The sequence below is a fragment of the Convolutriloba macropyga genome, chromosome 5, assembly GCF_964194025.1.
Source record: "Convolutriloba macropyga chromosome 5, txConMacr16.3, whole genome shotgun sequence".
Classification (NCBI taxonomy): domain Eukaryota; kingdom Metazoa; phylum Xenacoelomorpha; order Acoela; family Convolutidae; genus Convolutriloba; species Convolutriloba macropyga.
The window spans coordinates 56,986,698-57,004,131 of NC_134472.1; the positions used below are offsets into that span (position 1 = coordinate 56,986,698).

The 17,434-nt window shown below is 32.6% G+C and overlaps 1 protein-coding gene across 2 annotated transcripts; it reads right to left on the bottom strand.

The window, feature by feature from the left end:
* Window positions 1-5,992: 5,992 nt before the first annotated feature.
* Window positions 5,993-14,381, bottom strand: LOC142339492 (uncharacterized). 2 transcript variants are annotated; one of them, XM_075389553.1, is made up of 5 exons: window positions 14,351-14,381; window positions 10,002-10,140; window positions 7,412-7,641; window positions 6,983-7,206; window positions 5,993-6,436 (listed from the first exon to the last, which is right to left on the bottom strand). In XM_075389553.1, the coding sequence occupies exons 1-5, from the start codon at window positions 14,364-14,366 to the stop codon at window positions 6,158-6,160; spliced, it is 888 nt and encodes a 295-aa protein (XP_075245668.1). In that variant the 5' UTR covers window positions 14,367-14,381; the 3' UTR covers window positions 5,993-6,157. The 2 variants fall into 2 exon arrangements, with proteins under 2 accessions (XP_075245668.1, XP_075245667.1); XM_075389552.1 differs by lacking the exon at window positions 14,351-14,381 and having other exon boundaries at window positions 10,002-10,337.
* Window positions 14,382-17,434: the final 3,053 nt, after the last annotated feature.

Genomic DNA, 17,434 nt, shown 5'->3' on the forward strand with positions numbered 1-17,434 from the left:
GCAATCCACATAAATAAATTGATCACTTAGAAGAGTGAACAAAATGAAGAAATACAAATACGACTGTTTGGTCAAATGTTACTAAAAAATAGTGAATTATTTATTCTATTGTTTACTGACGGATTTTCAGATTTTTCACCTGTAAAAGAGTTGAAACGACAATAAAGTGACTAAAACTCAATGCTATGTTCATATACATGGCGTTTCCAGAAATATAGGTTTGACCTCGCGCGTTGTTTCATTCGAAAAAATTTAACAAAGTATTGGGATTTTTTCTATTCGTGCCCCCAGCTTAGTGGGTTGCATATTATTTGCAATACCCATACGCACGTGCTATATTTTTATTTACTATGCAATGACACGTGCTCTATAATTGGGGTGTGCATATTGTACTGGGGGCAGAAACGGAAAAGATCCAAGTATTGAAATGAAATAGTTATTAACATTATATAAACACCAGCAATAGACCATACAACTGTTGCACTTGTGGATCGTTTGATGGAAACTATTCAACGACGTCTCTTGTGCATGCAAAAAGCAAGTAAATGAATTTTAACAGTGTAAACTTCAAGTATAAATCAACAACAAATTAGTGCAAGAAAACACATTAACTCTACTGAACGTAGTCAGATCTAGTTTTCGATCCCAAAAAATCTGGATTGAAAAAAGTCTCAAATGAAAAAAAAATTTGTTGGAAGAGTACGTAGAATGTCAGCTTAAGACACATGCAATAATAGTCAGAGCATACCTGTTCAGACTGCTATTGCTGGAGACTCAATAACAGCATATCGACAGTGTAAAATTTTCATATAGAAAATTACGAGAAATGAGCATGACGATGAAAAATGATAAAGCCGCACACGCTTTAATGTAAACACGCAGAATTTGAGACCAAAGACACCAATTTGGTTCTGTTACGATATTACGACCATCATACTTAACTGAAAAAACTCTACTGTGAAAAGGACAGCAAATGACTTCTGCCCCACAAAAAACACATCCCCGAAAAACCCTTAATGTTTTAATTCAAATGTACATTTTACTTTTTTCAAAGAAGGTGAAATTTGGTACTTCATTATATACTATTGACCGTGATTAGTATTTGACCCTCAGGTACTGAAGAAGTTCTCATCTACTATTCCATGCGTAGAATTATAAACTTAACTTTAACTAAGTTTCCCGAAGGCTGCCATAGTTGTTAAATTATAAAGATAAGAAATTATAAACTCAATTGTCAGATCTGATTTTGTTGGTTCATTGTCTCTCCTGATTCACTTTTCTCGTTCTGTCAAAAATGACTGGAGAGTGGTTTCGTTAAACAAATCCAGCTCCCATTAAATTACTATAAAAGCGCTTTAGCAATTACAAAAGCATTGAAAGTGTATTGGTATCGTCTAGATTACTATATTTCTTAAAGTATTCAAATTTTTTCTCAATGTCAAGGATATGTGATACGGTCATACCATAAGATCTGAAAGTGTACTAAATAATTAGTTATTCTTATATCATTCAAGTTTGATTGTTTATTCTTTAGCAATTACAAAAGCATTGAAAGTGTATTGGTATCGTCTAGATTACTATATTTCTTAAATAGTCGATATAACGAAATTTTAGGCGCTCGTTTTGAACGTTTACACTGATTCAATTTGTTAACTTTACTTAGAGGTTTCGAAATTTCTCAAAAAAACTACTTTACGAAAAAATTGATGGTTTGTTTTAATTCTTTTTGTTTCTTACTCAGTGTACGTTTTTATCTATATCGATTCTATGACTAGGTATCACATGATGCAATTTTTCAAAAAAAGATGTGCTTAATTTATCAAAATAGCAAACTTGAATCCTTCGGAGGTCCAGCAAAACACATTTATTAAAAGTCAAAGTCCAAATGGCAAATTCCTTTGTATGTTTTCACGTTTTTCACTTAAACTCTTTTTTGCATTTGTCAACAGAAACTGTTTTGCATTTGCAGTTAAACTTTTTTGCATTTGTCAACAGAAAATTGGATAAAATTTAATGAATCAACTTTCTAGGAAAATGACAAGAGAACTTACTGAGATTACATAGAGAAATTTGTCGGAAAGAACTCCTCGGGTTTTTCTTGAAAAGGCTCTTAAACAACAGCGGGGTTACCATGTTCTGCCATTTAGTTCTTTTTTTGGTTGACCACGGTGCCAATAGTTGGACTTTTACTTTACGTGGCAAAATTTGGATTTCGCGAAAAAAATTTGATTCTGTCACTCTTTTCGAAACTATAAGTAACCTTCTTTCCGCATGGTATCTAATAGCTAAGTTAGTGACAATTGAACCAAAATGAAAGAAACCTAATTGGCGACAATGGCTGGTCTCAATAAAATTGTGGATTAAGAAGTTAATTAGCAGTTTTGCAATAACTTATATTATTCACAAAAAACAATTAAGTGTTTAAGTTGGGTTTAAGTAATTACAAAAAAAATCGAGCAATAAAGGTTAAGGCTAACAAGGCGGCTCGGTAATGTGCGATGGCACATAAAGTTCCGACCCCGCCCATCCACAATTTTGGCATAATTGTCTAGCAAATGAGGAACAGATAGAAAAACCCAAAAATTATTTTTTGCGAAAAGTCTTTTTCAAAAAATTCTGTATGAACGATAAGATAGCCTCCAAAGCAAATAACTCAGTGGAGTTAAAAATTGATGCATTAGCTTGATGTAATATGTCAATATTAAGAAAGCGAGTCAAGATGAACGTCAAAAACAAACAACAACAACAGCAACAAACATTATTTACATCAAAAAATTTTTTTCCCTCTTAAAAACTAAATTTAATAACAAAGTCAACATACCGTCAGATAAACCTAAAACTAAACAAAAATAACTAATAAATCACCAGAAACCATATGCGACCAGTCCATAAAAAGGTTTGGTAACAATTATACAAAAAAGAACAAAAACATTAAAGTGAAAAATATAACTTATTTTTTTGAAACAGTTAACTTCAAAGTAATAAATACCATTAGGAATCAATTAACATTACCACAAATTTACAATTACCACTGTTTCTAGAGAAGGGCATTAGGACCTGTCCTTATTCATTTTTTAAAGCGGCTAAAATGAACAACAAAAAAAAAACAAACAAAATTTCAATTGAAACTTGCCAGAAAACGCTGCCAAAACCCTCGAGCCATATTTTGTCCCTCAAAATATATTCGATTGCGCCTTCATCAAACAGCTATAAAGTAGTACGTGGCCATTCATTAGTAAGACTAGGTAACAAGTAGACAAAAAAGCGAAGTGCTAAAGTATGAAATAATTTCAATTTTTTTTTCGAATAAAAATTACATTCAATGTCATAAAAGGCATTAATTACAAACAGAACTATTTGAATAGGGTCGTTTATTCAAAAAAAGGAAGCCCTCGAGACCTGCAGTTACCCAGAATATTTCTCGCATCTACAAAAAGAACGTCAAATAAGACAAAAATCAAATTAATTTACATTTTTGTGAAAAACCGGTGTCGAAGCCACTAAGGTCATAACAAATTCATTAAAAAAAAGATTTTGGGACACCAATCCCTTTTATTCCCTTGACACCCATAATGTCATATTTGACCTGTAATGAAATAACGAGATTAGCTAACAAAAAGAAACATAAAAAGAACAAAATTGCGAAGTTAAAAAGTTTTTTTTTTTTTAATTTTGGAAAACGATTGTTTTCAAAGTCATGAAAGCCATCAGCTATTTACTAATATCATAATATCGGTTCTTCTATTCTTCCACGAAAAGCCAATGAAAGTTATCACTATGCAGGAAATTTCATACGACCGAAACGACAAAGTATAAATGACAGTTAAAAACAAAATTAAAAAATTCAATTGATTTCTTCAAGAAAGAGGCGTCGAGGCCGTTAAAACGATTATGTATATCATTCAGGATTTCAATATGTTCAATTGTGCTTTATTTTTAACGCTAATAATGTGACAAGAGAACTGTCAATAATGTGATAATGTGACAAAATTCGGAAACGTGAAAAACTGGCAAATATCGAAACAAACAAAAATCTGAAATCTTGTAGTATCAAAGCCAGAAAACAATAACTTCAGGCTTAAAACTGCAACCGAGAAGAAATGTTAAATCAGTAGAAAGAAGAAGCATTCTTTTTTTGCAGACACTAAGCTGGAAGTTGAACAAATTAAGAAAAAAATAGAGGAAAACTTAATTAAGCCATTATTTATTGAAAAGTCAATTATTTTTAAAAGAAACGACCATAAACTTTCAAGTTAAAATTTAAATGGATTAGCTTGGAGCTTTTTAGTAAGCAAACTGGTTGGACCTATCACTCCTGAGCATTGATTCGATATGTTCTGTTTTTTATTTTTAAAGAAAGGGTCCTTTTTTTTTAAAAAAAAAGACCGACTGATTACAACCCGATTTCTTTGGGTGGTAGCAGTCCAAGAATGGCCCAAAACAAGCCCTGCTATTGCTTATTGTCCGTTAGGAACATTTGATTTTCGAATGTTGCAGATATAGATAATTTGTTAGTTGAAAACTCAAAATAAGTTCTGCATTTTTGATAATCAACGAGTAAAGTTAGCAAAAAAAGGCAAAGTTTTAACTACAGAGCACTCTCAGCGTACTCTGAAGTAGAAATAGCCCCCCTCTGAGTCTACAAAGATTGTATGAGTGTTGTTTGGAGGTGTACTGTCGGCAAACTTAATCAAAACGGACTAAAGTAGCTTATTTCGTGCTGTTTTTGTTGAAAAAGGCTAAATTTTGAAATATTTATCCACATTTTTTGACCAAAAAAATTAAATCAAAACAATGAACAATGCTTGTTCGTCTTCAAAAATAAAATCAACGACACTATTCTTAAAAATTATAACAAATTTTAGCAAAATTGACGAAAATTTAGGCAAAAATTCCGGAAAATGTGAATAAAAACAACGGGAATTCACTCTACTTCTCTGAAGTTCTCAGAAGAAATTCAAAATAAGAAAAGCCGAGAAGATTTTTTATATTTAAAAATAAAATCAACAACAAGTTTTTAAAAAATGTTGACAAATTTTAGCAAAATTGGCGAAATTTTGGTCAAAAATTAGCGAAAATTCCGTAAAATGTGAATAAAAATCAACGGAATTCACACTATTTTCACAAAACTTTAAACCTCGATAACTCCCTGTAGAAAACGAAAATTAAAAAAATCTTTTTAATTCCATATTCTACGCTGGACGAGCTTTCTAATGATACCACTCTCAACTCTCTACGATGAATGTATCGATCGGCGAAAATTCACTGAACAAAAAAAAAAACCCATTTGAGTATATAGTTCCTCCCCCCTCAAGAGGGTCGGAACAATTACATGCTCAAATTTGTAGAAATGGGTTACGTTCATCCACAATAATAGTGACAAAATGTATGCCCATAACGAAACTTGCCCTTTTGAACATTGGCCACGTAATACAAAATGAATTAAGGAATTGTATCGTAGATTGAAATTTGATTAAAATCTGAATGTTTTTCCTGAATTTGCGATAAAACCTCGGGATCAAGAAGTGAACGAAAGCATGCTTTGAACTCAAACCACAAATGCGCCTCGGTACACTTATTTTGAACATAAATAGAATAAAGAGTAGCATATTTCCCTACAATGCAGGTATTGTTTGCTCTCAATTTTTCCATATTAATAATTTTGTAGAATGCAAGGGAATGATGATGAAACTTGCCCCCTCTTCTATGCGTATTTTTTGTGCCTTGATTTCCGATTCTTTTCAGATAAATTATTGATGCTCTAATTTTTGTCTAAATTTAGTTTTGTCAATCAACAGCAGTGACCATTTTTTTGCTAATTATGTCCACAGAAAAGCGCCACTGATGTTCTCACCATTGCTTATGTTAGTTTGTGTGAACAGTGACAATTGATTACAGAGGGACTGTCGAAAAAGACCAAAAGCGGTCACATGAGTGTGCACTATGAATAGATTAGGGTAGTTATGTTCAGGTAGTTATAAATTATTAAAACTGACATGCATAAATTAATTAATTAATTAATTGCCGAAACTATTTGTTACAATATTTTTGAACATTTTCCAAGCAATTTTCTGCAAAAAAGTTCTGCATTGTCATTGCAGTTATCTAATGCAAAATGAGATAATGAGACAAATTGTAACAGATGAAATCATCAAACTCAGTCTACAGTATAAATTTCGTTCCGGTTTTTTTCCATTATGACGCATTCGGGAATTTCTTCATAGAAGTTGCTCTGTTCCAGTGTTTCACCATAGATTGCTGATCCTCCACTGATAACAGATTGCTGAGTCTGACATTTTTTTCGTTGTTCCTTCTTCCTTCTCACGAGACAGAAGAGCAAGAATGCGTTGATGGGTCCAAGTATTATGACAGAAAATACTATCCCGATGATCAGACAGTTCTTAAATGTCATCAAATCTGAAAGGCCGCCTGATTCCTAAAACAACAAAAACGTGCTCCAAAGCTTAAAAAACTTTATCTAAAGACTATGTACCTGTGGACTGTCGAAAATTGGCATAATTCGCCAAGTTATTCTTTACAACGACACTGCACAATAAATATTATAGATTTTAACTCCTCTGTATATGTGTCTGCATATGATTAAGTTAAGTCTTGGTTAGAATGTTTTTTTATGTAAGAATGCTAATGGTGTCCATGTCCTCGATGATAATGACTCAAAAACTTTTGAAACTACTCGGTATCTTCAATGACTATTCGCATCATGGTACGATGACTCATGATTATTGGAGTCAATGAATCCCAAGTCGTTCTATTTTCCAGGTCAAATGTTGACCTTAATCAACTGTGTTGAAGCTGTTCATGTCACAAGTGCTTTCGTAACAGGCGACAATTAGCAGAACTTGTACTGGTTTCAGTACTGCTATCATTCTGCGAATTGTCGCCTGTTACGAATTTGCCCAACGACCATAACTTCACAGTTTCCTTCCTTCTTTTTTTCATTGAAAATCAATGGAAAACAAACCACATAGATGTAGTCAATACTGAACGATTCCGAGATTTTAGAGCGAGGTGTGGTTCTTGGACTGTCTTGCGCAATTTTGGTTGAGATGGAGCAGTGTCCTGTTCTGTTGATGGAAATAACGTCCAGAGAAGCTAACTGAACTGGGTTCCCTGGGTAGTTTACTGGCAATGCGTCATACTCTGGAGGAATTGAAGTTAAAGAAAGCCACATATACACAAATGGATCTGAAAGCATAAACAACGCAAAATAATCTCCGACTCAATTTTTTCATTTTTCTGCAAATAGGAAAGACTCAAAATCCAGAGCAGCAGTCGCCTCAATAAAAAGCGAAACAGCTAAAATTAAACTACCTACAAACCCAAACAGTATTTAGTAATAATAATGGATGAAAAATTCGAACTGCAATGAAAGTTTATGGTGATATCTAACCTTTACGCAGAGACCTCATAACATTTCTCGTCACAACTGCAGCACAAAATGTAGCATTCAAAATTGAACCATTTGAAGTTTCCGTTTCTTTGCCACTCACAGCTTGAAACTGTGGCTGTATGAACTGAATCATCTTGTGGGCCATGTTTGCTCCAGTTCGGCTGTCCTCAACTGTGACCTCTAACATCCAGCCAACCAAATAGTCAATGTCATACACTGACGCCCCATTTCTGAAACAGAACAATATAAACATCCACCTAACTAATTGATCGATTTTGCTCGGTTGGAGCTAATTGATCGATGAAAAGAGTTGTAGAGTCATTGAGCCATACTAAAAATTGGGTTTTTCTCTAACTTCGTTCTCATGATTATTACTTGGTTAATGCTCAATACTTGAGTTTTCGTGAAAAATATCACGAGTTTTTACACGAGGAAAGATAATTGGAGCAGCGCAGTTACATTTCATTAGGAAAATAACTTGCTTGCATGAAAATAAACACACATCAAAATTATCTGGTTTTTTCTAAATAAACATACAAAAAGAGTCAATTGATAATTTTTTTGCCGTGAGATTTTTTTTGCATTACAATGTGTGAGCAAACTATTGAGCGTTTCGGAGTAAAATGATCGTAAATCCAAATAAAAGGTAGGCCTAGCAAAAGCAGTTCACTTTTACCAATAAGCAACTTTAGAATTAGAGTTACAGATGATCATACCCGAGAGAAGTAGATTCTGCAATTGAAAAATTTATAAATGAAATTACAGTTGTTCCCCTATTTTTTTGTCCTTTAAAAAAACAAGTTGTACAATAATTTATCTGTTCAAAAACATTATCCCTTTATTGATCAGAAATGCAATCAAGTACACAAAAATGTACAATATATGATGTAACTATGCAGAAAAACTAGTATTTTCTGACTCATTATTAATGGTTTTATTCAGAATACAGGCCTCAGTTCAAATTATTAATATACTGAACGTCAAAAGTAAGTTTGAACCCCCTATTTTCACGAATCAAAAACTCAATTTTTAGACCACATCGCTTATATTTTAAGTAACATTTTGACTGCAATTTTTACACCATTGATCCCATGCACTAGCCTTCTCGTCTACCTATGAAATTCAGATCAAACGCAACGTTCACTCACTAGAAATCCCATTGTAAATTTGATGAGCTCCTTCCATGTTTCACATTAAAGAAAGTTGTCATAAGATGTGATGCGTCTTCAGGTTTGTTCAACTATCATTAAGTTTGCACTTTTGCCTAACATTAGAGAGAGAAAGGATGTGAATAAAGGGTATTCTTGTATCAACTTGATTTTTGCTGTGAAACATGGACGGAGCTTGTCAAATTTACACTTGGATTTCTGGTGGGTGAACGTTGTCTCTTGTCTGAATTTCATAGGTTTTCGAGAGGGCTAGTGTAGGGAATCAATGATGATAAAATTGCTTTCAAAAACTGATCTAAGTTGGGGTAATATTGCCTCAGAAATTGTCAATTAAAGGTCGATCTTCACTGATATTAATTTTTCTACAGTCAATTGTTACCGCAAATTGCACTGTGCTATGAAACTAGATTCCTGATTACTCCGATGTCAGACCAATTGTTTTGGTTATAAAGCAACTATGGATTTGCAAACTAAATGCGAAGAACTCCTGGATTCTAACTGGAATTGGTACAAAATTGCTGGAAGTGGCAAGCTTTTGACAATTTTGTTGTTGATTGTGACCTGTTTATTTTGCGTCGTTTACCTTTTCTTAGTTGTCAAGCTTTCAATTTGCCGCATTGAAGCTTCTAGCGGTGTATGTTTCTAAAATTTTGAGGTATTTTGGCTTAATAGCTATTAAATTTTTGTTGAAAATTTTGCATTTCAAAGAAATACTTTTTTCCGACAAAGAATTTTTCAAATTTCTAGGTTAAACATACTCTATCTCTTTTTATCTCTTTTTTTATCATAAAGAAATCAAATTTTAAGGAAATCAAATTTTTAGCAGCGAATATATGGGTATTTATTAATCTGCGATTTCTTTTTTAACCGGCAATTAGTAATTTGAGGGACTTTTATGAAATTGATAATCAATCAGTCTCTTTCAATGTCTAGTTTCAATTTATACCGTATTACCAAAATTAAGTGAACAATTATTTAGCATAATAATATCACAGACAATTTATAGTGCAAAATAGTATATTTACCAAGTATCAAATGTTAGACTTTATTCATTTGGTCATGCCTCGCGGGCCATGGGCATGCCTTTGAGGTCTGTGTGACACCTGATATGAAAATATAACAAACTAATATGAAATTCAATCATCCGCTGCATTTTTATTAAATATACTTGTAATACCGACTGCTATTTTTTCATCGCACCATTGAACGAAAATACTTATTGAACAAGAATAAATTGGGTAATGTGGCAATGGGTTTTTTGGAACATTGAGCCTTTTCGAACTATGGGTAATTTGTCACCTAACATCCATCGTGAAAATACGGACACATTCGAGTAAAATTGCAGCATATTGTTTATTATGAAATAGTTTATGAAAAATGAAATATTATGAAAAGTTTATTATAATGAAACAGAACCTTACCTGGGTTGAAGCTTCAAACCATGAACACATATCAGATCAAGCAGTTTATCGTAATACAAACTATTGTCAACAAATTGAACTGATGGAGCTTTTAGGTCATTTTCTCCCACTCCGTGCAGGCATGTGGACCCCTCGACAGCTAAACAACATTGATTTAAGTTCACAAAACAATTGTGTCGTTTTCCATTTGCATTTACTGAAGTTTCCTTATCCAAGCAGTTCAATTTGCGCTGAGCGGTCGAATGAATTTGAACAGCACAAAAGGAAAAAACGTTTAGAGTAACAACAAGAAAAACTGAATTCATTTTCAGAGCGTATAATTCTAAACTGAATGTGATTGTACCATATTCTGCTCAAATTTTATTTATAGTTTGTGTTCTAAAATTAGAATTATGTAATAATTAGATCATGGCATTACAGCGACGTCCGTAACTCTATTACAACATATTGATAAAAAAATAGTCTGAAAAGGAAATTCATTGTTCATTCAGGCCTACGTATGTTCTAGATGTCTGTCTAGTTGAGCACCCACGGTAGCAGAATTATTTATAATTCTTTGTGACATTCATTTTATTTTTAACTAACTTAAAAAACAGTTGACTTGATGTCCCAATTTAGGAAATATTAGTCACTTTTTATGCAGCTTATTTAAATATTTGTTTTCTTTGTAGACAGTATAACATACAGCAAATACACTAAGAAATACTCATATTTGCCATAAACTCCAGTGGAAATGCCATATGATAATAGGTTCTACAAGTTGAACAGCCCAAAGAATACAACAATGTGGAACTAGAGTCCTCGACCGTGTAATTTAATTCAATATTTACCCCCCCCCCCGGCATGAAATTATTAGTTAATAGGTCTTTTCATAGATTCCAGGTCTCGACTAGGGAATAGTTACACGGTATTAGTACTAATACGCAACTGGAGACTTTTTTGTTGTGAACAATTTTTCAATATAATTTTGAAGCAGAAATAATTAGAATCATCTCTTCCCAATAGCGTAAAAAAGGCAAAAAACAAAAACTGCAAAGCGAAATATTTTTCTGAGGTAAACACGTTTGCCAAGAGCTCAATCAACAAGTTACGCACACATAAAAAATTGTATAAAAATCATCAATTTGAATTCGTCAAATTTAGTTCAACCATACTATATTGTAGTCAATATTTTTTTTCAATATGAAAGGGAATTTTTTGTTCGCCTTTTGAGAAATTTGTATTTTCTAGTAGCTAGCAAAGAGCAAACCAAAAATCTAGTAGAAAAGACACAAAATTGTCGTAGTGAAGCAATAACATATGAACAGAGATGACTTTTACGTATAACCCTGAAAAGACAAAAAGCATTGCTTAAAAATATAGAAAATTTTTATTTCAAAATTTTTTGAGCAAAATTTTGGACGCAGGTTTACAATTTCAATTCAAAATTTTGAATAGCAATATCAGTGAATTAAAAAAAAATCATTCAAAATCCCGAAAGAAAATTGTTTATCTCGATTTGAAATTTCTCTTGTCACTCATATACCATTGACTTATCAAACTGTTCAAGAGTCAAAAATTCGATAATAATAACAGTTAGCTTTCTAATTAAAGTTCCGGAAAAATGCGAAATTTGTAACTTGGTCCTAAACGAAAAAAACAATAAACAATTACTCGTATTGCAGTTACAGATGAAGCATGCAAAAATTGCCAAAATTTTTTGTTTGGGAGCCGGAAGAATTGGAAAACCAGCTTGTACATGCCAAAAACAATCTCATCAAATAATATATTTGGCCGCATTTCTTTTGACAATTTTGTTCTTCAGGGTTGAAAGATTTCCAACATAAAATTGAAACCGAGCCTAATTCATTTAAAATATCAGCTTGAGGGTTGAAAATGAATTTTTTTGCTATGATTGTAAATTCTACATATTTTTGTGACATCAATCGCTGAGAACTTATAGAAAATGTACTACTCAGACAAAAAGATAAGCAAAAAATGAAATCAGGCCGGAAAAATACACAAAACTTATTTTAATTAAAACACGCGCTTTAAAAAAATAAAAAACACACGGCTCTTTGAACTGATTTCTGCTAGTCCCATGAAAACAAAGAAAATTAAACAAAATAGAACCAAAGATTAACTGAAAACAAAATCCGTTCTTTTAAAATTGTTTTGTTACTGTAATTATCCAAGATACAATTGAGATATATAATACAGTTTTTTTGATCGCCTGGAGTCAATAATGACTCACATATAAAAGCAAACTATAAAGGTGCAACATTAAAAAAAATTTGTTTACTTTTTTGGAAACTTTTCTGCTTAATTATTTTCCAAATTTGTTATTACCAGATGAATTAAAAGCAACTGAAAATTTTCAACAGGGAAAATACGTTTCTCCTACTTCCTATAGAAAAAGATGCAAATTTTTTCAAAAAGCAAATCCTCTACCACTTTCCAGCGGCTCATTTTTAAGATGTTTTCTGCATCAAGGAATCGCAGAAAATGACGCAAAAATTTGCTGTTCTCAAAAATTACTTTCGGTTTTCGCGTTTTTTTGTCAATATACGTAGTTTCAATGGTCACAAATGGAAACCAAAAAAAAACAAAATTGTAAACAATTTACTGAGACATCACTCGAACAGCAAATCCCAAAAACTACATAAACAAAAAAAAGAAAAATAAGGTGTTTTCTCAACGTTAAAAAAAATTGTGAAAACCACTGCAGCAGTGCACATTTCCGACAATTTTAACTTAGAATTGAACGGAAATTTTTGTAAGTTTATATTACTTTAGGATACATTTGAATTAGCATTTGCACGAACAAATTGAGCATAGACTTATGAAGAGTTCAAGTCTACGGCTAAAATTTTTAGATAATATTTATAATATATATATATATATATATATATATATATATATATATTGGAAGATACATAATATAGAATGGAGAATAATATAGAATATAGATTATATATATATATATATATATATATATATATATATATATATATATAGTATATATATATATATAGTAAAGAATATACTTTAGTATTTTATAATGTTAACCCGTTAACCCAGTAAAGCTTTGATCTATGTTTTTTTGATACACCAATTTAATTTTGCGCAGAATATTATCTTAAGAGTTGCGTTTATTTTAAGAAGCCAAAAATGCGACGAATATTTTTTTCTACGGAAGAAACTTTACTTATTTTTGGTGAGCTAAACATAAACCGTCAGTTTTCCCTCGAACAATTATCAACTCTTGTGAATTATTGTAAACCCCCGATTTGTTTAGTTTTTGGCAAACTACACAATTACACGTTTTGATTACGTTTATTTGGCAAAATTTGTATTATTTGATAACAAAATTTATGTCTCATACTTTATTTTACTTTTCAAGTTAATTCTGCACGCTAATATACTCTCATTTTGGAGAAAAAATCCTTTTTTTTTGTCTTCAGGCTGAAAGCTTATGGATATCTTTCCTTTTATTTTCACTTGCTCAGAAGTTAATGATTAATCGAATGCTTTACAGAATGTTTTTCGTATGAGTTATCTTATAAGATTGTTGTAAGATAAAAATTTTTAGTACATATCTTATCATATCTTACACGATAAGAATTCTACTTATCAGAATCGTTATCATGTAAGATCTGATATGCTTTTTATGATGCTTACTAAGCATCATATATCTCATCTTACACAAGAAAAACTCAATCTTATCAGAATTTTTATTGTACGTAATATCTGATAAGATGCTTACCAATAATTTTTGACGTGTAAGATCTTACTAGATCTTACACAATGAGAACTTTTCGCGAGCATTTTATCAAATCTTACACAATGAAATTCCAGAATCACTGGGGTAAGACTTTTCATCTTGTAAGATTTTGTAAAACTGTGCATCGCCTTGCAGAATCTTGTAGGAGGACCTATTGAAGTCGACTTGTGTGATTTTTGAATATTTGAACGGAGAAAAACATTAGATTAGGTGGATACCCTTTACTGGTTTTGAACTGTAATAGAAACTTATTACCTGATTTTTTTTCAGATGCGGCGCATTTGAAATAAAAATGAATTGCTCTCATTTTGTCCTGAATTAAGTTCTTTGTCCTTCGTTTTTCGCGAAGTTTTGTTTTATTGTATTTCTCAGTATTGAATTCATATTTGCAAATGAAGTTTTCTGTTTAACTATGGAAAACGACGCTAGTTAGATGATTTGATTTAATCGCTTTTCACCGTTTGACTTATAGTGAGAATAGAATAGCTTTGGTATGGATTGATGCACGTCACGTCTTTGAGTTCATTTTCCTAAACTTTTTGCCGCTATATAGTAAATTCATATCTGGTTCTGATCAAAAACTTACGTTGAGTGCTAGTCATCAGTAAGAACTCACCTGCCGTCTTGATGAGCCGTCGTAAATGCTAAGGCCATTTCTAATAAATTATAAAACTATTTTGGTTTAATTCAGAGCGCAATGCTTTTGTGCCTCACGTATGATAAATGCTTTGGTTTACATTTAAAGCAAATTTGCTGAAATTGATCATTTACAAAGCTGCGTATATGAACAATCGTTTGCATAGATCATGCTTTGGGTTTAACAAATGTCGACTTATGTCGACATCTTTTGCCTTACTACCGATGGCCTACGGTGAAAGCGTTATACATTGAGCTCTGTCGCCATATTGTTTCGTGCATTCGCTGTTATAAAATATGCGCGGCGTTCTTCAGTTTAGTGGTGCAATAAAAGCTTTTACACAGACACACAAGGCTGCTCATATGCGTATATATCCTGTTTGAATAAAAACTCGAGCGTAAATTTTATGCAAAAGTGTTTCTAATTCATTTTGTCCAACTATTTTACGCTTGCATAAAGCAAGAACCAAAAGAGAATTTTATGATACAAATTTATCTTGAAACGTAGGCTTTTTTGTGTAAGTATAGCTATGACAGAGGTGGAGATTTTCTTAACAATAGCTAGCAAGTGCGGGTGGGGGAGAGGTTGGGGTTGTTGAGAAGATCTGGCATATGGGTTCCGACCAATTCAATCAAAAATTTTGCATATAGTTAGGGAATGTAAACTTTGTATTAAACAATTACAATTAGGGATTTAGCGTGATCCACTTAAAACAACGAGTTATTTGCAAAATTCTTCCGGATAACTAATAAAATGATTTTCGACAAAAAAGCGATGTTTTGTGCACAGCAAAAAAGGAGCAATCCGTTATTGCGTTATTGTTGTTAAAATTGTCCAAACATCTTGAAAAAACTGCTAAAACTTTGATGAAAGTTTTCATTTATTAAGACCCAAGACAGCTTGGAACGACCCTTCCAGGCCAAAATTGGCTCTGACCAGACAGACATCAGTTGCGCACTGGGGGTCCCAGGCCGACTTCAGTCGCGCACTTGGGTATCAGACCCATTTCGGTCGCGCACTTGGGGTTCCCCAATTGACACTGTTAACTGTTGGTCTGTTTCATTGATATAATGTTTTTTTTCGGAAAAAACAGAGGTCGCTTCATTTATATGGTTTTTCGGTTCTTCCGAAAAAAAATTATTAGTTCCAAAAACGGAAAGCTTTCAGCTCCATAACAATTTACAAATATTAGTGCTTAGCGTGGTCTTTGATGTTAATCAGGTAAAACTGGTAGGTGTGTACTGAAGTGTGCTACACTCAGTAACACTATTTGATAATCTTAGTGCTATTTTGAGAATTTACGTTATAGTGCGTGAAGCACAAACTTGATTTGGACAAAGTCCATTTTGTCTTGTGAACAAATTACTAAGTAGTTTTGAATAAGCTACTATTTTAAGATCACTAACTAAAACTGAGAATACTATGACGTGATATTGTCACGCCACACAGATAACACCAAGTTAACCTTGGTAACTCTGTCGACACTGTTATCTCTATCCAATAGGATACTAGAGAACCACGTGTCCGCAAGTATAAAAGGAGCTTGCACGCTCAACTACCAGCACTTTTTGGTCCCTGATAACTTCTGATTTAAAATCATACTCCCGTATTGCTCCCTTGCTCAATCTCAGCTTAATTGAGATATTTTTCTAACTTAGCATATTTTGTGACTTGTTCTTAACTAAGAACTCTCTAAGTCATAAAATATTAACTTAGCACAAATTTGGAAATCAGGTAAGTTCAACTTAATTACTCTAAGTTATAATTTAACATCTCTTAAATTCTATCTAAGTTACAAGTTAACTTAGAATATTTCAACCTGTGCTAACTTGTACTATCTCACTCTTAATAACTCAACTATTCTATCCCTTCATGCTCGGTTCATATTTGATGCTGTTTAACATAACTTATTAATTCATATTTGCATTTAACTTTCTTTAATACTTAACTATTTACCAAGAGTAGAACTAGGGGTTGAACTCTCAAGTTATACATGTGGTCCCACGATTAACCCCGTCGTTTAAGTATCTAATGTACGGACCAGCAGTATAAATGGTGGTCCCAGAGAGGCAACTTCAATTTAACTTCAATTTAACTTGTTCAATTAATATAGAGAGGCTACTTCAATTTAACTTGTTCAATTAATATAGAGAGGCTACTTCAATTTAACTTGTTCATTTAATACAGAGAGGCTACTTAATTTAACTTGTTCATTTAATATAGAAAAGGCATTCTCAATTTAACTTGTTCATTTTAACTATCAGAGAAGCCTGCCTAAATTTAACTTGTTCACTTATTGTAGAAAATCCATTAAATTAACTTGTGTAAGTTAACTAGTCAAAGGGCTTCTCACTAAAATCCTTTTTTGATTTTGATTTAAACTATTCCTCTGTTCTTAATAATTCTAATACAATAACTTCAGTCCTTTAAACAATGGCCAGTCCTGGTGGTAGTACTCCTCCACCTGCCGTTACTCCCCCACCTGAAACTCCCATAACAAATCCAAATCTTTCACTTGTATCTTTTTCAGGCAATGATCCTAATCAGGATGCCACTTCTTTTTGGAACTCTGTAGAAAACAAAATACTCTTTTCACTAGGAACTAGGCCTACAGTACCCGTTGCACAAACTAGCTATGATAAAAGGCAACAATCCTTATTCGGCTCACTTTTAACTGATACAGCACTAGAATGGTTTGAAAGTGAAGTCACTGATACTACAGATTGGAATACTTTAAAAGATGAATTTATAAAAAGATTCACAGACGGTAGAGACCAATTTAGATTTAGACTTGAGGTTGAGAACACATTTAGGCAAGAAGGAGAATTAATAAAGAACTATCTACATAGAATAAAGAGTGGAGTTGATAAAGGTTGGCCAGAAAAGATACCAACAAGTATTGAAGGTGATGACAATATAAGAAGGGAGAAAGAAATCCAACAAAGACAACGAAGTCAGAAATACATAGATTTTGCTATAAGAGGACTGAGACCACAAGGTTTAAAACGCAAAGCGCACGAGAAACTAATTGAG

Coding starts and splice junctions, on each gene's coding strand:
- LOC142339492 (XM_075389552.1), bottom strand. CDS start 10,306: ATGAATTCAGTTTTTCTTGTTGTTACTCTAAACGTTTTTTCCTTTTGT. Junction 7,207..7,411: donor TATGAGGTCTCTGCGTAAAG/GTTAGATATCAC, acceptor TTATGCTTTCAG/ATCCATTTGTGTATATGTGG. Junction 6,437..6,982: donor GTATTGACTACATCTATGTG/GTTTGTTTTCCA, acceptor TTGTTGTTTTAG/GAATCAGGCGGCCTTTCAGA.